At 36.3% G+C, this 24,134-nt stretch overlaps 1 protein-coding gene across 5 annotated transcripts; it reads left to right on the plus strand.

Moving 5' to 3' along the window:
• On the plus strand, window positions 1-24,134 carry LOC105070058 (glycine N-phenylacetyltransferase). Of its 5 annotated transcripts, none has more exons than XM_010956333.3 (7): window positions 4-484; window positions 4,179-4,266; window positions 8,836-8,931; window positions 19,649-19,756; window positions 21,211-21,337; window positions 22,182-22,353; window positions 23,290-24,134. In XM_010956333.3, the coding sequence occupies exons 3-7, from the start codon at window positions 8,854-8,856 to the stop codon at window positions 23,690-23,692; spliced, it is 888 nt and encodes a 295-aa protein (XP_010954635.1). In that variant the 5' UTR covers window positions 4-484; window positions 4,179-4,266; window positions 8,836-8,853; the 3' UTR covers window positions 23,693-24,134. The 5 variants fall into 5 exon arrangements, with proteins under 5 accessions (XP_010954637.1, XP_010954638.1, XP_010954635.1 ...); XM_010956334.3 differs by having other exon boundaries at window positions 4-356; XM_010956335.3 differs by lacking the exon at window positions 4,179-4,266 and having other exon boundaries at window positions 1-484.

Raw genomic sequence — 24,134 nt, forward strand, 5'->3', positions numbered from 1 at the left:
CAGGTATTTGTGAAGGGAAAGGAAGAAAATCCACATTTCTTATAGAGATCCGTCTACCTCCCAGTTCTCAGCTCAGAGTTGCTGAGTAGTGGCAGGACCTTTGGGATCAGAAAACAGCTCAGCCCTCTGAGCTGAAAAAAAAAGAAAGAAAAGAAAAGCGCCTCAGAGGCACGCTGCCATTGCCTGGATACTACAGAGCTACATCCCTGAACATGGGACGGAGAGGGAGAGACTGCACCTCACGTTCTGCTGCCGGAAGTGCAGCCTGGTGAACCGGTTCTAGTAAGAATCTCAGTTTAGCAGTTTTTGGAGCAAACAGATCAAAGCACACTTCTCAAGACCACTAAACCCAGCAGGTATATTTCATCTTCTGGACTAATCTGCTGCCTCTTGGTGTTTTTTTTTTGTTGTTGTTGTTTGTTTGTTTGTTTGTTTTCCTTGCTGGGGATCTCTGCAGAGACTGACTGAGAAGACAGCTTTGCAGGTGAGAATAAAGGAGAATCATTCCTCAGAGACTCCTCATCTCCTGTTTCCTCCCTGATGTGGGCTGAATCAAAATGCCACTGCTGGATGTGGATAAGAATTTCTGAGCCCATCTGTGTTGAGAATTAATGCCAAGTGAAAAGGAGGCTCTTTTCTTCAAGAAACCTGTATCAGGCAGCTACTGTGTGTGTATAGGGCAGTATCCTCATGCTGTGAGAAGTTCTTGACTGGATAAAGGCAGGCTTTTGTTCTGACTTGATAAATAAATGTGGAGAGATTAGGGAGTTTACCATTGGTACATGAGTGACAGGAAATTTAACAGCTTCTGGGAAGGAATATGCTGGTTTGAGTGACATTTATATAACACGGTTTGTAGACATACCATGCAAACATTATCTTATTTAATCCTCTAGTAACGTTCTAAGTTAGTCAGATTTTTTTTTCCCTTACATAAATGATGACCAGGGAAATTAAGTACCCTGCTTAAAGTTTCAAAGAGACAAGGTAGATTCTAGGAAAAGGACTACAATACAGATGAGATTAATTATTAATTTAAAACAATAAAGAAGAAATGTAATTTTTAAATCTCAGCTGTAACACTCCAATATGTTTGGTGTTTCCTTCTAAATTTTTATCTTTATATATGCGATTTATGTACATATGCACAAAAAAGTCTTTATATATCTAGTTAAAATTTTTGTCCTGTCACTTTCTTTTTTACGTTCATCTTAAGACTCTCCCATATAGCAACCCGCATATCATAACTTTCATTTTAATGGGTTTTTGAGTAGTAGAATAATGATAGATTATTATTTATGTAAATTATCTTTATAGAGAGACACTAAGATTGTGTCCAATACTTCCTTGTAATTTAATATTGTATTAATTTACAAAATTTTTCAGAGAGCATTTTTATTCATTTGAAATTCTTTTCTTTGGGTAAATTCCAACATTGGAACAGCTCGATCAAAGTTTTTGAAGCGCACTTTGTAGGACTTTGCTCTCGATCCATGCTGGCAGCCCACCAAAATGAGTCTCTTTGGTTTTAGCTAACTCCATTTATTGAACATCATATCTGTGTTTTCAGTGTGTGTATATGCGTGTGTGTGTACACATGTGCAGAAAGTTCTCCCAAATGTACTTGTCAGTACTTTAATATTATATCCCCCAGTAATCTGGCATCAGATTCAATTTTTCTTCTTATTTTCATGCAATCTTTTTGTGAAATATTCCTAGCGACTGTCAGATTCATCTTTAGAAATGTCATACTTCTACAGTCTTGACATCTTCCAAGATATGGTGCAGTTACCTACATTCTAGTCTGAAGCTTTTTTTCAGTGAAGCATCTGATACAAATTCCCATGCTCAGAACATAATAGGCCTTCAATAGGTACCTGCTGAATGAATGAATGAGTCTTTGTCCTTAGTAAGTAGAGTGACTAAATAGATGATTATGTTAATACAAGTATTTCATACATTCAATCATAAAACAGACATTTACTGAGTCCTTACTGTGTGTCCAAAGTTATAAGAAACATTGAGAATAAAAGAATAATCTGAGGCTCTGCCCAGAGGACTGACTATCCAGAAGGGAAAGTAATTACTGTAACAAGTTTTGTGGTTCAAATATGTGCATAATCCTAGGGGAGTGCAAAGAAGAGAGTGATTTTGTTCTGCTTGGATTGAGGGACTAAAGGAAGTCAATAGGGGGAAAACTGAAATTTGAATAAGACTTTGACACGGGAGCAAAAGCTTGATTTTGAAGGCCTTCTGAAAGTAGGGCATAAATAAAATGAAGAAAGGCCAGAGTTGTTAAGTAAGATATTGAGTTAAAGAAATATTCTGTGGTCTTGTGTAGAAGAGAAAGACAACAGAGGAGACTAGTCAAGATATGCTACTATTCAAAAAATTAGCTCAAAATGAATCAAAGACTTAAACATAAGACCTGAAATCATAAAACTCCTGGACGAAGACATGGAGAAAAAAATCTTGACCTTGGTCTTTGCAATGTTTTGGATATGACAACAAAAGCATAAGCAACGAAAGCAAAAAATGAACAAATGGGACTATATCAAACTAAAAAGCTTCTACACAGCAAAATAAACAATTAACAAAATGAACCACCTATGGAATGGGAAAAATATTTGCAAACCGTATATCCGATAAAGGGTTAATATCCAAAATATATAAAAAACTCATATGGCTCAAGAGCAAAAGATATATATACTGTATATGTATATAACATATTATAACATATTATAATATAACATATTATTATATATTAATTATTATATGATATATGATATTAGTTATTATATATTATAATATTATACTGATTATTTATATATAATATATTATATATTACATTATATTAATAATGATTTATTAATTATATTGATAATATATTATGTATTTTTATATATATATATATATATATATATATATATATATATATATATATATACACATACATCATCCTGTTTAAAAATGAGCAAAGGACCTGAAAGGAGATTTTTCCAGGGAAGATACAAATGGTCAATACATACATTAAAAGATCCTCAAAAACCACAATAACAGCCCATACCTGTTTTAACGGCTGTCATAAAGAAGATAAGCGATAAGTGTTGGCACGGATGTGGAGAACAGGGAACCGTAATGCACTGTTGGAGGGATTATGAATTGGTTCAGTCACTGTGGAAACCAAAGTATGGCAATTTCTTAAAAATTAAAAATAAAACTACCATATGATCCAGCAACCCCACTTTTGGGTATATATCTAAAGTAAATGAAATCACTATCTTGAAGAGATATCTGCACCCCCATGTTCATTGTAGGATTATTCATGATTGCCAAGATACAGAAACAACGTAAATGTCCACGGATGGATGAATGGATAAAGAAGTTGTATATCTATACAATGGAACAGTATTCAGTCATGAGAAAAAGAAGATTCTGCTATTTCTGACAACATGGATGGACCTTGAGAGCATTATGCTAAGTGAACTAAGTCAGACAGAGTAAGACAAATACTATAGGATCTCACTTACATTTGGAATCTAAAAAAACCCCAAACTGATAGAAACAGAGTAGAATGGTGGTTGCCAGTGGCCAGGGGTTGGAGGAGATGCAAAGATAGTGGTCAAAGGGTACAAACTTCCAGTTACAAGATAAACAAACTCTAGGGATCTAATGTGTAGTGTGGTGACTATAATTAGCAACATCGCATTATATACTTTCATGCTGCCAAGAGAGTAGATCTTAAATGTTCTCACAACAAAAGCAAAAGAAATAACTGTATGGTGTGATGGTGGTGATAACTAACCTTATTGTGGTAATCATTTTGCAATGTATATGTGTATCAAAACATCACATGTGTGTCTTAAATTTACACATTATATGTCAACTATATCTCAATAAAGCTAGTGGGGAAAAAGGAGAGAGATAACCACTGCCTTAGCAGCTCTGGTCAAGACTTTCCTCCCCTCAAATCATGAAAGAAACTCTTGGTTAAATGAAGGAATTGTTGTTGTCACAAATAACTGACAAAAATCAAGGGAAAAGGGAATACATATAAAAAAAAAAACCCACTAATTTGTCCAAGATTTTCCAACATGATAAAGTAATGAGATTTTGGTAACTGGAGCATGACTACCAGTAGGAACAAACTAATGCTAGCACCATTTCTCCGAGTACAGATTCTACCTGATCACCCCAAAGGACCAGTGTTCCCAAAGCTGAAGAGGTGAAGGTTCTGAGCAGTGACCAGAGACTTGGGAAGCCAAAGTAAGTAGAGAAGGAGCCAGCTGAAGTCAGTTTCCTGGTATTGATGAGCTGAATTCATGGACACCAAAAATAGACCAGGGATGACCTTTCAGAGAATAGTCAGGAAAGTAGGTAGAAATGAGTTTAGACACCAGTGACTTTTTCCTGGTATCTATAGGGTTTTGCAAATCCCAAGATTAACCCCATTTGAGTTTAATAAGAAGTTTTTCCATAGTTTCTGTCAGAAGGAGTTAGCCAGTCATGCCCAGAAGTACAGCAGCTGGCATCTAACAATCTCCTCTCTTCAATGGTCAGTTCTAGTGCAATCTCCTTTAAGAACCCTAGAAGATTCCACTTAGAAGAATTATACCCCTTTTGTGAAATCTCATAGGCCTTATGCGAGACCCTTGATTTGCCACAGTCTTTTGTCTACCATTTTTAATCAGCATGGTATGATCCAATCCTTCTGATAACCCCAATTTAATATGAGTCAAAATGCAGAAACACTGCTTTATATTGTGTAATAATATATACTATATACATTAGACTCTTAGGTTTAGGGATAAGATAAGGCTCTGGAAGAGGTGAGAATTGGGGATAGGTTGAGGGAAAGTGTTTACAATATCATGTAGTAATAAAAATGAAAAGAATACTGATTTATAGTTGAGACCATGTCAAGATGTCCCACATTAAAATGGCTGCTTCAAAGTGTCATGATACCTGTAGTATTGTAACTGCATATATATGGGATAAGTTAGCTCTTTCCATGGGGCATGTTCTAGTTGTGTACGAGTTTTACTTTCTTTATTAGATTATAGACAACAGGAAATCTAACTATGATAGTTTACGCTCAGAGTTGCTCAGAGAGTTGCTCAGAATTAAGGGTATCTATCAGTCAGGGTCCAAACTAAGAAGCAGAAGTAGATTTGTTGCAGAGATTCAACTTTATGCAGTTGTGGCAATTTCTGTAAGGCTGTTTCTTCCCACTTAGTACTAAAGATTGAAGTACACAGGGAAGGTAGCTGGGAAAGGAGAATGAGAGGGAGAAGAAACAAGCTGAAATCCACAGCGCCAGCTGAGGCTCAAGGGGCCAGAAAAACTTTGTCAGTCCTACTGCTCTGACCTTGGTAGAATGGGTGTCCCACAGAAGCCAGTTTCCTTCGTGCAGGAGATAAACAGCCCCATCTGGCCCGGATGACAGATGAGCTGAAGGTAGATTCAGGAGAGAGTGAAGCATCTGTCCACCCAGCCACAGCTTTGTGTTGTGAAGTTTAGCTGCAAAATGGCCGCTGCTTCCTTTCTGCCATCCAAATCCTCCTCGGAACCCTCCTGTGGCCCACCCTCACTAGAAAAGTGCAGGGAAGGGAATTCCAGGAAATGTAGTTCAGCCTAGCTGAGGTGACACCATATTTGTTGAGAACATAGCAAGTTGTTCCTAAGTATTTACTGAGTGACTGAATAATCGAAGGAATGTATGGATGAATAGATCAATACTTAGGTTTCCAGGCTAGTCACAATAGTCTACTTATAGTGAAGCTATGCCAAAGTAGCATTAAATTAAAAACAAGACCAGACTTAGGTAAGGAGAGACTTTATTTGTTAGGATTATTTCAAGAGGGTTAGTAAGGGATTGCTTTAACAGGGAGAGGGTATCATATCAACAGGGAGAATGGTCAGATCATAAGATCTACCAGCATCTGAAAGGTCTGGCAGAAGAGGGCTATTCTTTCACAGAGAGGAGTCAGCAAGATTTGTGGAGGATCCTTCTGTGGGCCAGTGTTGGCTCAGGCTGAGGGTGGGTCAAAGTACAGAGTCCTGTGTGGAGGAGAGAAGCTTGATTAATGTTTGATAACCTTTATTAAGACATCAGAACAAAGTGTTCTGATGGTCCAGTATGGATAAACAACCAAAGCTAACCATTTATGAGGAAAGAGTAAACAGGGCTAGAAAGAACCCAATGTGAGGAAGTGGGACAAAAGGGTCAGGTCAATACAGCTGAGAATGTTTTACCCCAAGTGCAGCTTATTCTGGTAGGGGCTGTAAAGAAGGGGCCAAGGGGAAGGAAAGAAACAACCAAAGTTTGGTTAACAATCATTTTGTTCTAATTTATCAGTGGAGACTAACAGTTCAGCTAATCACTTGTGAAGCAGAGACTGGGATTTCAAAAATAATCTTTTTACAATGTGTAAAGGTTACTTTCCACTTACGGTTATTACAAAATATTGGCTATATTCCCCATGTTATGCAATATATCTTTGAGCCCATCTTAAACCCAATAATTTGCCCCTTCCACTCCCCGATCTCTATATTGCCCCTCCCCCTTCCTATTGGTAACTGCTAGTTTGTTCTCTGTATCTGTGACTCTGCTTCCTTTCTTGTTATATCCAGTAGTTTGTTGTATTTTTTAGATTGCACACATAAGTGATATCATACAGTACTTATCTTTCTCTGTCTGACTTATTTCTCTTAGCATAATGCCCTCCAAGTCCATCCATGTTACTGCAAATGGCAAAATTCCATTCTTTTTTATGGCTGAGCAGTATTCCATTATTGTGATATACATATATATATATCTCATATATATAGTGATATATATATCACAACTTCTTTATCCATTCATTTGTTGATGGACACTTAGGTTGCTTCTATATCTTGGCAATTGTAAATAATGCTGCCGTGGACATAGAGGTGCACATATCTTTTCAAATTAATGTTTTGTTTTGTTTTTGGGTTTATATCCAGGAGTGAAACTGCTGGGTCATATGATAACTCTATTTTCAGTCTTTTGAGAAGCCTCCATACTATTTTCCATAGTGGCTGCACCAGTTTACACTCCCACCAACAATGTAAGAGGGTTCCCTTTTCTCCACATCCTCATCAACATCTGTTATCTGTGTTCTTTTTGATGATGGCCATTCTGACAAGTGTGAGGTGATATCTCATTGTGGTTTTGATTTGCATTTCTCTAGTGGTTAGCGATGTTGAGCATCTTTTCAAGAATCTGTTGTCCATCTGCATTTCCCCTTTGGAAAAATGTCTATTCAGTTCTTCTGCCCATTTTTAAATCAGCTTTATTTGCAACCACCAACAACTAGAAACAACTCAAATGTATTTCAACAGGTGACTGGATAAAAATCCTGGTAGATCCATACAATGGAATACTACTCAGCACTAAAAAGAAGTGAACTGTTGATATATGAAACAATTTGAACTAATATCAAAGGCATTTTGCAAGTGAAAGAAGATAGTCTCAAAGTAACATACTAAATAATTCCTTTTATTTGACATTCTGTCAAAGGAAAAGCCACAGGCCAGCATTCAGAGTAGTGATTGCTAGGGGGCTGGAAGTAAGAGAAGGAGATAGATTGCCAAGGGACATAAGTAAACTGTTAGGGGCAAACTGTCAATATCATTTTTATGATGTTGGCAACATAAATATATACATTTTTCAAAGCTCATCCAAGTATCCACTTAAAATTGGTGAATTTTATTGTATGTAAATTATACCTCAATTAAACTGAACAACAATAATAAAAATAGTCTGGGGAGCTTTTTTAAAATACAGATTACTAGATCTCCTACTCCTGTAAGATCTTTTAAATAAAAAATAGCAAAAGGAGGATTAAATAACCTTAAAATTTTTCATATTTTTCTAACACATAGTCAAGTTTGGAAAATATTGCACTACATCATGTATTTGTCCCCTATATGAGGACTCATAGGAAAAGAATTTTCTTTCTATTTTTTTGGGGGGGGAGTAGGGGGTAGCTCTAGAAGCAAGAAAAGATATGCTTTAAGTTATAATTATAGAAATACTTTCAATGGCTGATACATATTGAGTACTACTCTCCTAGGTACTCTGCTAAAGATTTAAAATTTATTACCTCATTTACTATGTCCCAGATTACATGGACAACCCCATTTAATCCTCACAGCAAATTGTTGTGCAAAAGACAAGTCATTCAATGGACTTTTTTGGTTCAAAGTGTGGGTTAACTGTTGCTTCTGCTAATGACAATAATCAAAAGAGCAACAATAATCATAATCATTAATTGAGTGCTTACTATGCCCACACAGTGTTCCAAGTACCTTGTACATGTACAAGTACATTTACTGGTTTAACTGTCACAGCTGCTCAATGGGAAAGTCATTGCCAATTATAGAGGCAGAAACCAAGGCACAGAGGAGCTAAGTAATTTGCCCAATGTCACACTGCTTCTAAGTGGCAGTTAGGCTTGTCATGAATGGAAACAACCTCAGAGGATGCTCATGCATGCTTAGATAATATATGTGTTAATCCTAGTGCATCCTTAATTAGTGGAATTCTGGGTGATATAAAAAAATTAAAATACAAATTTGGGAAATAAAGATTAAAATAAAATTTAAATTTAAATAATTTCAGAAACAAGCACCTGTGCTTTCTGCCAGTGATATTCTTCCTTGGAGTTTAGTAAGAGTTTAGTAAATGTAGCACTAATAAAATGGCAGAGATAAAGGCCAGGTCATTGGCTAGAACTACTTATTGTGTCTGTTTCATGTCTTTGTTTTCCAGCACTTCTCATTCCTTGATTTTTTTTATCTTCCCTTTAGATTAAGGTACCTGCCAAGATGTTCCACTTACAGGGTCCACAAGTGCTGCAGATGTTAGAGAAATCCTTGAGGAAGAGCCTCCCTGAGTCCTTAAAGGTGAGAGTGAAACATTCTTTTAGAGAAAAGGACTAGCAACAGCCTATGAAAAAGGTAGGAAAGAGGACAAACATTCACTGAGTACCTGTTCTCTGCCAGGCATGCACTCATCTTGCATCTCATTTATTTTACATCACCTCTATGCAACGCAAATATGTCTGTGGAACCAAACAAGAATCAGACACTCAGTTATATGACTTGACCAAGATCACACCAATAATGAGTGGCAATGCTATGATTTGAATTCATTATGATCTTTGCTATGTGATGACCCAAAAACATTCCCCCATGCCCTTCTAAACCTTATGTTATATAACACTGAAAATTTTTCCAGAACTGGCAAAGTTAATGTTTAGCTTATTCTTCCTAAACTATCAAGTGCCTGATAAAGTGTTAACCATTATGATTCTTCTTTGTAATTAATAATTGGTCAGCATCTGCTTTTTCAAACCCCAAAGGATTATGTTTAACTTAGAGTGAGATAGAAATCATGTTTAAGAAATGGATCAATGGTCTTGAACCATAGAGAAGTGTTTTCTCTTACAATAATATGTGTTGCAAAGGGACTAGAATGTTACTAGGGATAAAGAGTGCCATTGCGCTGTGATAAAGGTATCAATTCACCCAGAAGACACAAGAAAGGCTGAAATGTATATACCTAACAACAGAGGCTCAAAACACATGAAAAACTGACAGAATTGAAATAAGGAATAGGTAAACACATCGGTATAAAGACTTCAACACTTTTCTCTCAGTAACTTGTAAAGTAGGCAGAAAACCTATAAACATATATGAACTTACATATAAAATACTATGAACCAACTTGAACTCATTGACGTTTATAGAATACTTCCCACAACAACAGAATGCATATTATTTTCAAGTACATGTGAAACATTTACTGAAACAGGCCATATTTTAAAGAATTTTAGAAGAATTGAACTTATGCCAAGTATGTCCTTGAACAGTACAGAATTAAACTCAAAATTAAAAAAAAAACAAAACCTGGAAGGTATCTGGAAAATACCCAAATTTCTAGAAATTTTACAATACACTTCTAAATAAATCATGCTTAAAAGTCACCAAAAATTAGAAAATATTTTAGTTGAATTAAGACTAAAATGCAACATATGAAAAATTCTGGGATGCAACTAAAGCAATGGTAACTGGAAATATATAGTATTAAGTTCTTATACTAAAAAAAAAAATAATAGTCCTAAAGAAATGCTTTAAGTTTCCACTTAAGAAACTAGAAAAAAAGGGTAAGTTAACCTTAAAGCAAACACAGTTAGAAAAAATGTGAATGATAAGAGCAGAAATCAATAAATTTGAGAGGAGAAAAACAAGAAAATTAATAAATCTATAATCTGGTTCTTCGAAAAAAAAATAATGTCGATAAACTTCTAACCAAACTGACAAAGAAATAAAGAGAGAAGACACAAATTACCAACATCAGGAATTAAACAGGGAACATTACTACAAGCACAGTAGACATTATAAGGATAGTGAGTATAGACTATTATCAACACTGTACCCATAAATTTCACAATTTATATTCTGTGAAAAGCACAGATTACCAAAGATCATTGAAGAAGAGATATACAACCTAAACTGTTCTGTATCTATTGGAGAAATTGACTTTGTAATTTAAAACCTTCCAACAGAGAAAATTCCATGCCCAGATGATGTCAGTGGCAATTTCTACTACACATGTAAGGAAGAAATAATATGACTTCTATGTAAACTCCTGAAGAATAGAGCAGAGGAGAAAACATTTTCCAACTCATTTTATGAGTCAAGAATTACCCTGATACCAAAACCAGAAGTGGATATTGTAAGAAAAGAAACTACACAACAGTATCCCTCGTAAACAGAGATTATCCTCAACATAGTACTATCAAGTCAAATCCATCAATATATCAAAAAGATAATACATCATAACCAAGGACAATTTATCTTGAAAGTGCAAGGCAGGTTCAACATTCAAAACTCAATTAATGTGATTGACCATATCAACAGACTAAAGAAGAAAAGTCATATGATCTTCTCTCAATAGATGCAGAAAAAAATATTTGACAAAATGTAGTATTTCTGATAAAAAAAAATAAAACTCCCAGCAAACTAGAAATAGAAGGTAATTTCTTCAACCTGATAAAAACATACTAGAAAATCTACACCTAACATCATATTTAATAGTAGAAGACTGAATGTTCTTCCTAAAATCAGTAACAAGGCAAGTATATTAATTCTCACCACTCCTATTCAACATGGTACAAGAACCAGATTCAAGGGCAAAAGCAGCAATTTCATAGGAGCCTGAGCCAGACCTACCTGTTGTTCTTGGAGGGTCTTCTGGGGAGACAGAGGGTAGCTGTGGCTCACACTGGGGACACAGACATGTTAGCAGACAGATCAGGGAGTATTCATCTGCATGAACTCTCCTTCTTGGAGGCAGACATCTTTCTTGGGTCATTAGCACAAGGACCTGGCCCACACAATATTCTGTACAATCCAGTTCTGTCTGGGACTCTCAAGGCCAAAAAACTAATTGGGTGGGGACACATTCCCTCCCATCATCAGACAATTTGCCTAAAGACTTCCTGAGCCCACAGCCACCTCTAGACATTCACCTAGACATAGCCCTGCCCACCAGTGGGCAAATACCACCACCTCCCACCAGAAAGCCTGCACAAGCCTCTAGACCAGCTTCCCCCACAAGGAGACAAATACCAGAAACAGCAAAACTATGATCCTGCTGCCTGTGAAATGAGTCCACAAACATATGCTAGACTCAACCCTGGGACCAGCTAGCCCCTGGCCCTTGGGTGATGAGAGGGGAGTGCACTGATAGAGTGTGTAAGATGGTTCCTACAGCAGGCCACTTCTCCAAAGTAGAGAAATGTGACTAACCTATCACATACATAAAAATACAAATTTGAAATTTAGACAAAATAAAGCAATAAAGGAATATGTTTCAGAAAAAGGACCAAGATAAAATCCCAGAAGAAGAACTAAGTGATATGGAGACAGGCAATCTACCTGAGAAAGAGTTCAGAGTAATGGTTGTAAAGATGATCAGAGAACTAGGGAGGAGAATGGATGCACAGGGTGTGAAATCAGAAGTTTTTCATAAAGATTTAGAAAATATAAAGGACAACCAGAGTTAAAGAATACAATAACTAAAATGAGTAATATACTAGAAGAAATCAATAGTAGACTAAATGAGGGAGAAACACAGATTAGTGAGCTAGAAGACAGAGTAGTGTAAATCACTACCACAGAACAGGAAAAAGAAAAAAAAAGAATGAGAAGAAATGAGGACAGTTTAAGAGACCTCTGGAATAACATCAAGCACACTAATATTTCACATTATAGGAGTCCCAAAAGAAGAGAGAGAAAAAGGGCCTGAGAAAATATTTGAAGAGATAATAGCTGAAAACTTCCCTAACTTGGGAGAGTAAACAGTCACCCAAGTCCAGGAAGCACAGAGTCCCATACATGATTAACCCTAAGAGGAGCACACCTAGACATATCATGATTTTATCATAAATGATAAAAATTAAAGATAAAGAGAGAAATTTAAAAGCAACAAGGGAAAAGCAACAAATAACATAAAACTCCTGTAAGAACTCCCATTAGACTATCGCCTGATTTTTTCAGCAGAAATTTTGCAGGCCAGAAGGGAGTGGCATAATATATTTAAAGTGATGAAAAGGAAAAACCTACAACCAAGAATACTTTACCTAGCAAGGGTGAAGTTCAATTCTTGTTCAAATTTGATGGAGAAATAAAAAATTTTACAGATGAGCTAAAGCTAAAAGAATTCAGCACCACCAAACCAGCTTTATAACAAATGCTAAAGGAAATTTCTAGGCAGAAGAGAAAAGGCCACAACTAGAAATAAGAAAACTATGAAGTGGAACAGCTCACTGGTAAAAGCAAACATACAGTAAAGGTAGGAAACCATCCACACACAAACTAGGAGGAAAATTAAAAGTCAAAAGGAGTAAAATCATCTGTATCCACAATAAACAGGTAAGGGATATGCAAAATGATTAAATGTAAAATATGATACTAAAAACAGTAATCATGAGGGGGAGAAAGTACAAATGCAGGGTATTTAAAATGTATTTGAAACTAAACAAACAAACAAATAAACAAATAAATGTGTTTGAAATTAACAAATCAGCAACCTAAACTAATCATTTATATATATATATATATATATAGACTGCTATACCAAAACCTCAAGATAACTGCAAATGAAAAACCTATAATAGATAAAGACACAAAAAAGAAAAGGGAATCCAAACATAATGCTAAAGATAGTCATCAAATTACAAGAGAGGAGAACAAAAGAAGAAAAGGGGAAAATGATCTACATAAACAAATCCAAGACAATTAACAAAATGGCAATAAAAACATACATATTGATAACTGCCTTAAATGTAAACAGACTAAATGCTCCAACCAAAAGACACAAACTGGCTGAATGGATACAAAAATAAGACCCCTACATTTGCTGCCTACAATAGACTCACATCAGATCTAGAGACACATACAGACTGAAAGTGAGGGATGGAAAAAGATATTCTGCACAATTGGAAATCAAAAGAAAGCTGGAGTAGCAATACTTTTGCAAGACAAAATAGACTTTAAAATGAAGACTGTTACAAGAGACAAAGTAGGACCCTAAATAATAATCAAGGGATCAATCCAAGAAAAAAATTTAACAACTGTAAATATAGATGTACCCAACATAGGAGCACCTCAATATAGAAGACAAATGTTAACAGACATAAAGGGAGAAACTGACAATAACATGGTATTAGTGGGGGACTTTAACACTCCATTCACATCCATGGACAGATCATCCAGACAGAAAATCAATAAGGGAACAGAGGCCTTAAATGACACATTAGACCAGATGGACTTAATTTATATCTATAGAGCATTCCATCTGAAAGCATCAGAAAACATTCTTTTCAAGTGCACATGGAACATCCTCTAGGGTAGATCATATGCTGAACCACAAAGCAAGACTCGGTAAATTTAAGAAAATTGATATCACATCAAGCATTTTTTCTGACTACAACACTATGAGATTAGAAATCAGCTACAAAGAAAAACTGCAAAAAGCACAAACACATGGAGGCAAAAAATATGTTACTGAACAACCAATGGATCACTGAAAAAATTAAAGAGGAAATCAAAAAATACCTGGAGACAAATCAAAATGAAGACATGATGATCCCAAACCTATGGGACACAGCAAAAGCAGTCCTAAGAGGCAAATTTTAGCTTACTTCAGGAAACAGGGAAAATCTTAAATAAATAATCTAACCTCACACCTAAAGCAACTAGAGAAAGAAGAACAAACAAAATCCAAAGTTAATAGAAGAAATCATAAAGATCAGAACAGAAATAAATTAAATAGAGACTAAAAAACAACAGAGAAGATCAATGAAACTAAAAGCTGGTTCTTTGAAAAGAGAAACATAATTGATAAACCTTTAGCAGACCCATCAAGGGAAAAAAAGGGAGAGGGCCCAAATCAATAAAATCAGAAATGAAAAAGAAGTTACAACCGACCCCCCAGAAATATAAGGTATCATAAGAGGCTACTATGGGCAACTGTACACCAATAAAATGGACAATCAAGAAGAAACGGATAAATTCTTAGAAAGGCACAGTCTCCCAAAACTGAACCAAGAAGAAATAGAAAATATGAACACACCAATTATCAACACTAAAATTGAATCAGCACTTAAAAAACTCCCAACAAATGAAAGTCCAGGACCAGATGGCTTCACAGATGAATTGTACCAAACATTTAGAGAAGAGTTAATGCCTATCCTTTTGAAATTATTCCTAAAACATTGCAGAGGAAGGAACACTTCCAAATTCATTCTATGATACCACTATTATCTTGATACCAAAACCACAAGAAAAGAAAATTATAGTTCAATATCACTTACGAACATAGATGCAAAAATCCTCAACTAAATACTAGCAAACCAACTCCAACAATACATTACAATTCATTAATGGAATAGAAATTGGTGTACTCACTATGGAGAACAGTATAGGGGTTCCCTAAAAATCTAAAAATAGAGCCACCAAATAATCCAGGAATCTAACTTCTGGGCATATATTCAGGTAAAACTATAACTCAAAAAGATATGTGTATCCTAGTGTTCATAGTAGCACTGTTTATAATAGCCAAGACATGGAAGCAACCTAAATGTCAATCAACAGATAAATGAATAAAGAAGTAATGGAATACTACTCAGCCATAAAAAAGAATGAAATAATGCCATTTGCAGCAACATGGATGGACCTAGAGATGATCATATTAAATTAAGCATGTCAGACATAGAAAGACAAATATCATATGGTATCACCTATATGTGGACTCTAAAAAACATTGATACCAACGAACTTATTTACAAGCCAGAAATAGTCTTACAGACCTAAAAAACAAACTATGGTTACTAAAGGGGAAGGGGCGAGGGGGAGGGATAAATTAGGAGTTTGTTATTAATATATACACACTATTATACATAAAATTAACAACAAGGACTACTGTCTAGCAGAGAGAAATATGTTCAATATCTTATAATAACCTATAATGGGAAAAAGTGAAAAATAATATATATGTGTGTGTGTGTATGTATGTATAATTGAATCACTTTACTGTACACCTGAAACTAACACAACATTGTAAATCAACTATACGTCTATTTTTTTAAGTTTCTTTTTTTTTTAAGAGGTGGAGTTGCATTTCTTTACACTAACGATGAATCAACAGAAAAAGAAAGTAAAGAAACAATCCCCTTTAAAATAGCACCCAAAGTAATAAAATATCTGGGAATAAATCTAACCAAGGAAGTGAAAGAATTATACACAGAAAACTATAAACCATTGATGAACGAAATTAAAGAAGACTTCAAAAAACGGAAAGATATCCCATGCTCTTGGATTGGAAGAATCAATATTGTTAAAATGGTCACACTGCCCAAGGCAATCTACAGATTTAATGCAATCCCTATCCAATTACCCAGGACATATTTCACAGAACTAGAACAAATCATAATAAAATTTATATGGAACCATCAAAGACCTAGAATTGCCAAAGCATTACTGAAGAGAAAGAAAGAGGCTGGAGGAATAACTCTCCCAGACTTCAGACAATACTAGAGAGCTACAGTCATCAAGACAGCATGGTATTGGTACAAAAACAGACATATAGACCAATGGAACAAAATAGAGAGCCCAGAAATGAACCCACAAACTTTTGGTCAACTAACCTTCAACAAAGAAGGCAAGAATATACAATGGAAAAAAGACAGTCTCTTCAGCAAATGGTGTTGGGAAAACTGGAGAGCAGCATGTAAAGCAATGAAGCTAGAACACTCCCTTACACCATATACAAAAATCAACTCAAAATGGATCAAAGACTTAATCATAAGACAAGATACAATAAAACTCCTAGAGGAAAACATAGACAAAACATTATCTGACATACATTTAAAAAATTTTCTCCTAGTAGAAATAAAAGCAAGAATAAACAAATGGAACCTAATGAAACTTACAAGCTTCTGCACAGCAAAGGAAACCATAAGTAAAACAAGAAGACAACCTATGGAATGAGAGAAAATTTTTGCAAATGAAACCGACAAAGCCTTGATCTCCAGAATATATAAGCAGCTCATACAACTCAATAAGAAAAAAAATAAACAACCCAATCCAAAAATGGGCAGAAGACCTAAACAAGCAATTCTCCAAGGAAGACATACAAATGATCAAAAAGCACATGAAAAAATGCTCAATATCACTAATTATCAGAGAAATGCAAATCAAAACTACAATGAGGTATCACCTCACACCAGTCAGAATGGCCGTCATTCAAAAATCCACAAGTGACAAATGCTGGAGAGGCTGTGGAGAAAGGGGAACCCTCCTACACTGCTGGTGGGAATGCAGTTTGGTGCAGCCACTATGGAAAACAGTGTGGAGATTCCTCAAAAGACTACGAATAGACTTACCATATGACCCAGGAATCCCACTCCTGGGCTTGTATCCAGAAGGAACCCTACTTCAGGATGACACCTGCACCCCAATGTTCATAGCAGCACTATTTACAATAGCCAAAACATGGAAACAGCCTAAATGTCCATCAACAGGTGACTGGATAAAGAAGAGGTGGTATATTTATACAATGGAATACTACTCAGCCATAAAAACCAACAACATAATGCCATTTGCAGCAACATGGATGCTCCTGGAGAATGTCATTCTAAGTGAAGTAAGCCAGAAAGAGAAAGAAAAATACCATATGAGATCGCTCATATGTGGAATCTAAAAAACAAAAACAAAAACAAACAAACAAACAAAAACAAAGCGTAAATAAAGGACAGAAATAAACTCACAGAGAATACAGACTTGTGGTTACCAGGGGGGTGGAGGGTGGGAAGGGATAGACTGGGATTTCAAAATTGTAGAATAGACTACACTGTATAGCACAGGGAAATATACACAAAATGTTATGATAACTCACAGAGAAAAAAATGTGACAATGAGTGTGTATATGTCCATGAATAACTGAAAAATTGTGCTGAACACTGGAATTTGACACAACATTGTAAAATGATTATAAATCAATAAAAAATGTTAAAAAAAAAAGAGGTGGAAGTACTAAATCAGTTAGATGCTTTGTGGACTGTGTTATTTTTATCTTGAGTGGCTGCTTTGAATTTTTCCCAGTTAAATTGTTTTCTCCCATGTTCTATAAGATGCTCTATAGGGCAGATCTCTGGCGTATGAATTGTTCTCTACTTCTTGTGTTAAGTGGATCCCAACCTATTTGAGAAAACTCTTGGCACTACCCTTGCAAGGCAAAGTAACCCTCAATATGAGAGCCTCAATTTTGATGAGTAAATGATTCTTTTCCTCTCTACTCATTTGACTCTTTGATGACTTAGTTTTTCCCCTTAAGCAGAAATCTGGAATATTTGTAGGAAGAGTTCTTGTTACAAAGGTGTGATCTAAAACTCCTTGTCATTCAATACTCACTAACATCTCAGGTAAGAGAAAAAACTGTGTATCATGGCCTAAAAGACTGCCCATCTATCTCTCCAAATAGTGGATACTAAATAGGTTTATCTCACATGCTAACTCCAATTCATTCCATTTGTAGTGACTGCCTGGATCACTATGTCCTGGCTTAGTGATGCTGCTGTGTACACAGAAATGTGTAAATGGATGTCACTGTTTCCAAACTCCAATGTTTGAAAAAAAGTAACCTTTTAACCTACTATATAGCTCAGGGGAATATATTCAATATCTTGTAATAACCTACAATGGAAAAGAATCTGAAAAAGTATATATATATATATGTTATTTATATCTGAATCACTTTGCTCTATACCTGAAACTAACACAACATTGCAAATCAACTAAACTTCAGTTAAAAAGTAATCTTTTTATTTTCCCTGAAACTGCATTTAATTTCTGTTTTGGGCCCCTGTTGATGGCAGAAATTTAATAATTTTATAAAAACTCAGTAAAGTCAAAGTTTGCCTCCTCCTCTTTTTCCTTAGTCTGACAAAAACATTTCATGCAAAGGTAGAGAGACACAGGGTTAGTGTGGCCCATTGTCAATGAAATGTTCACCAGTCCATTGGTCTCCAGTCTTTGGTATCATTCCATAGCATCTGCTGAGACATCATGTTTCCAGCTGCCCTTAGGTCCTGAGGTCCACCCCCGTATGCACTGCTGTTTTTCCTCTCCCCACAACCACAATGCCCATTCTAGTTTGGAGAATTTCTCTTTCTCAGCCTCTTCAGTGTTTTGAGGGCATCGATGTTTGAACAGGTGTTTGTTGTAAAGGTTAAACAGGTTGCGCAATATGTGATGTCCTTGGACTTTATGCTCTGTCTCTACTCATTAACTAGGAGGAGTTCATTTTACCTTTCTGGAAGGTACTTTGGAGACGTGTAAGAAAAAAAATCTTTAAACAGTAGTTGATGTTTGACCTAGAAATTCTCCTAGGATTTATAATAACGGGCATATTTTCAGAGATGTATGAAAAAAAGTTCATTGAAGAATAAGCTATTAAACTTAAAAATTAGAAAACACTGAAATGACCAGCAATAAGAGATAGTAAAATTGAATTAGAGTCCTTCCCTTCAATGGATATTACACAGTCATTAAAAATGATTACATAATGCTGACAAATTTTGCTGTACACCAGAAATTGACACTACATTGTAAACTGACTATAACTCAATAAAAAATAAAAGATTATGTAGATTTGTGTTTATTAACGTAGAAATATGCTCATTGCTTTGTGTAAATGTAGGGAGAATAGACATTAAACTAATGTGTATTAGTTAACTTCATTGTTTAAAAAGTGTATGTGTGTATGTAAATAAATGAAATAGAATGGAAAGATATAACACTAAATTCTACAAATGTGATAGTGGATGATTTTTAATTCATTCAATGTATCCATGTTTTAAAATATATTCATATAATATTCTCATGGTTTGATCCAAAAATCTATTTCCATTTGGAGTAATAAAATAGGATCTGAAGACTGAAACATATGCCCCATCAGACACTTATCCTGATTTCACAGAAATAAACTTTGTCCTGATCAAACACAAGGCACTTCTTAATAAGCCAACCCTCTCACTTTGTTGGAATATTCCAGGTTTATGGGACCGTCTTCCACATGAACCAGGGAAACCCGTTCAACCTAAAGGCCCTGGTGGACAAGTGGCCTGATTTTAATACAGTGGTTATCCGCCCTCAGGAGCAGGTAAGGTACCAGATGAATGAATGTGTAGAGTGAATGTGCATTTGTGTTGATATTTGCTACTTGCCTACCATGCACCTGGCAATGTGGTAGACCCTAGGGATGATAAAATGAATCTCAGTGATGGTGGACAAGCCCTTGTCTTCAAGAACTTCACAGCCTCAAGGGAAATCAGACGAGCAAATCAATTACAACATGGTTTGAAGATGTACAAAAACATACAAGATACAGAAGTAGCATTGGCCAAGAGATGATTAAAACTACAGATGTCAGGGGATGCAGGGATGGATCCAAGAGCCTTCATATCAGATATTTCACCAACACTGAATTTTGAAGATTAATAGCTTTTTGACAGGTTAACAAGAACAGAATGTGCATTCCAAGCAGAGAAAATGACACCTAAAATATGTAAAGGTAAATATGAATAATGTTAGTGAAATATAAAGAAAAATTACAATGCTTATATTTGGATATGTATATTCAGTACCAGATTTTTTAAAAACACTCAAACTAAGTGGCTAATACATTTCAAATATAAATGTGTTATAAGCATATTGAAAAATATGAAGTAAAAGTTCTTGCATGCAAAAATAGGTAACTGTATAGTATCATTTTGACATAAATTATTTACATGTAAAATTTAAAAGCATAGTAGTTTTAAAAAAATACCAAATTAAACAGAATACAAAAATAAAGATAATTAAGTTAATTATTAAAATCTAAAAATGGAATAACATTTGCTCTTTTATGTGATCTTTAAAGTACATTTGTCAGTGTTATCAACACCAAGTTCATTGATATGAGTGCATTCCTGTGCAACACTTTCCAGCTATTCTACCCTTGTTGGGTCACTGCTCTCTGACTCCTGATTTCATCTTCAAATAATCTCATCTTTTATTTGCTCATTTTGAGGAGATCTTTTTGAGCAAATTTTGTGTTTCAATTTTGTTGGGAATGTAAATTTTATTTTAACAATAGTGCGTCATGTGTCTCCATTCTGTATAGCTTTATCACATATGAATGAGAATTCTAATACAAGATTACTTGTGTTAATTTCAATATTGTGTTCATAATCCTTTTGTTCTGAGACTCTTTGAAACAGAGTAGTATTTACTCTTGCAATGGAAGCTTGTCTTTGACAAAAATTCGTTCCTTCGCCTGAGGATTATAGAATTATTGAAGAATGCTTTCTAAACTGGTGCATGTTTGGTAGATTGGGAATTGTAATGCAACATACAAATACCTAGTTCAGCAAGTTTTTCTTACTCACCAGTGGAATAATTCATTAAGTCCCTGACTTAGTCTCGTGATGTAAGTGATTCAGAAATGACGATAGTACATCAAGAAAAATATCAATGTTTAAGGCTGTAAAACGGCATATTGTGTAATAACAAGCACAAACATTCCAATCACTGGGTATAATTAATTTGATTTATTCACATTACCCAACCCAAAAGGAGATGACAGATGACTTTGACCACTACACCAACACTTACCAAGTCTATACTAAGGATCTCAAGAACTGTCAAGAATCCCTTAGCGCATCAGATGTCATCAACTGGAAACAACATTTGCAGATCCAAAGTACGTATGGGATCTGGGATCTGTGTTGGCTGTTGGGGCTGCTCATGTCTACATCTGTAGGGTCACTTTTTATCCTCAGTACATTCCCCTTCAACCTTTATTTCCTTTTACCAAACCCCAGACACTCAGCTTGATGTTCATTCCTTGCATCAGCTGCCACCACCTCTTCGGTGGAGTTGAATTCAAACATTGCAAACCATGGGGTTCTTACATGAAACTGTGAGTAATGTATGTTCTTGTTAGCTGAGGATTCATGCTATAATTTGCAGACATATTCAGGATCCCTTAAGGGGATTTGGTGTGAGAGCAGAGCTCCCCTTCTGGTCTTCCATTCCTAGAATTAGAATGACAGTTCCTTGTACCACAGAGCACCTCCCTGGTCACAAGAACAGCTGTCGCTTGAGTCAGATTCCTTAGGGTGGCATCTGTGCTCTGCCTGGTACTTGTTTTGTGATCTTGAGCAAGTAATGTGACTTATCTAGTATTCAGTTCCCTCACATATAAAAAATGAAAATAATAAAAGTACCTAAAACAGGGTCAATGTAAGGATTAAATGTGATATTAGACAAATACCCGGGCACGTGATATGTGTGCATGCCAGGTTGGCTACTATTTTTTAAAATACTTCTCCTTTAATTTCACAGTGATATTGTCAGGATTTCCAGTTATATCTGCACTGCAAAGGAGAAAACATGCTCAGGGAGTGACGTGGCCATTGTCACATGGTCATTGGCAGCACCAGAAGCAGCACTGCCTGCCTTTAACTCCTGTATACACTTCTGTTGGGAAGCTTCTTGTAGCATACAAATGGGCAATTACTTCTCTCCTAACTTTACCTCTATAGGTTCACAGTCCAGCCTGGATGAGTTGATACGGAATCTTGCAAGCACTAAATTCGTGAAGGTCAAGCAAACACAGTGCATTCTCTATATGATGCCTGTATCGGTAAGGAAATTGCTTCCTTCCTTACCGGAGACAAAGAACTTACCTCTTAGATCCAGCAGCCCCAAGGCCATGTGAGTTTGAAAAAAGATGCTCTGCACTACCCACATCTTTCACCAATGAAGTAGCCTCCCAAATTGTCTCCCTACATTCACCCTTGCCTCTCTACTATCCACTTCTACGGTGATGCCTTTGGTATGCAATGTGGATTATGCCGATTCACCTGCTGAAAAGCCAACCAGATATTATCCCCATTTTCCTGACAGAACACAAGCTCAGATGATGAAATGACTTGTTGGTCACATGGGTGGTTGAGGGCATAACGAACTTGAGTCTAGACCTCCCAGTTTCACATCATGGGCTCTTTCCAGGACACCTTCTGTAGAACCTTCATGGCCTGTAGTAGCCTTCAGACTTCAGTGTTTAACTCGGGGGCTGCCTGCACTCCCCACTATTGCCCCTGTCTGGACTTTAGCTTCCCACTGTGGCCAAGAAGCCTCTGACACCAACATTCTAAGATTCCATGATTCTAAGTTCTGGCTTTACATACAGCTTGCTAGCATGTGCTTTTGGGCACTCTATTTTCTGTTGACCTATTTTTCTTATCTGTAAAATGGGGATAATATCAACCCTCCATATTAACTGGAGAGTCACTGCATTGCTGAAAAGAACAATACTTAATTTTTATGTATGTCTTATTGTTTGTGGGTACAAGTCCTATGTACTTATGATGCAATCACTCTTATAATATTCATATCCATTTTTGAGGAAGGGACGATCAATAGCCTCACTCTATAAAGAAGAAATGGAGGCAGAGAGACATTATGTTGCCTGCTCCAGATCACACAGCTAGCTAGATTGTGAATCCAGTTAGACTGGCTGCAGAAGCTATACTTTTGTCTGTGTTCTCATTTGCATTGGTAATTGTCTGAAGACAATTTGGGGGCAAACAAATGTAATACTCCACAATGTGTGATTTATGGGCTGTTCTTTTCCCTTCTGCTCAATAGTAATCAAGAGATGTTTAAACTCTCATCCTTGGATCCTACCCACGCCGCCTTAGTGAATAAATTCTGGTCTTTCGGTGGCAATGAGAGGAGCCAGAGATTCATCAAGCGCTGTATCCAGACCTTCCCCAGCGTCTGCCTTCTGGGACCTGAGGGGACCCCTGTGACCTGGTCCCTGCTGGACCAGACAGGAGAGATTCGGATGGGGGCCACCTTGCCTGAGTACCGGGGCCAGGGTCTGATCTCCCATATGCTGTTTGTCCATACCCAGGCTCTGGACAAACTTGGCTTCCCTGTGTATAACCATACAGACAAAGCCAATAAAATCGTACAGAAAATTAGTCACAATCTACATAATACCCCCATGCCCTGTGACTGGAACCAGTGGAATTGTGTGCCTCTGTGAAGTAGCCCTGAACCCAAGACAGTTTTGTGTGGGTTGGTCACATGGCAAGAGATGCAGAGGGACAGAAAGAAAGAATAAATTGTAATCAGTAGTAAATCAGTGTGTGTTGTTTGGGCTCTGGGGAAGCACTGTGAATGTCAACAAAACCACTGGAATCCCTCTTCACAAACCCCTCATGAACTTCCCTGTGGGTCCAGCAGACCGGGCATGGCCAGACCTACTATTTCCTGCATATTCCAACCCTGGAAGCCACCATTCTACTGTGTTTCTATGAGTTCAACCTTTTTTTTTTTTTTTTTTTTAAGATTCCGCACTTGAGGGATATCACACAGTATTTCTGTTTCTCTGTCTGGTTTATTTTACTGGCTCACAATTTTCCTTTAATGCACATGACTGTTAAGGAAAGTATCCGTAATCAATAAAGAATAAATGCAACCCACTA

This window comes from Camelus bactrianus, chromosome 10 (genome assembly GCF_048773025.1).
Source record: "Camelus bactrianus isolate YW-2024 breed Bactrian camel chromosome 10, ASM4877302v1, whole genome shotgun sequence".
Classification (NCBI taxonomy): domain Eukaryota; kingdom Metazoa; phylum Chordata; class Mammalia; order Artiodactyla; family Camelidae; genus Camelus; species Camelus bactrianus.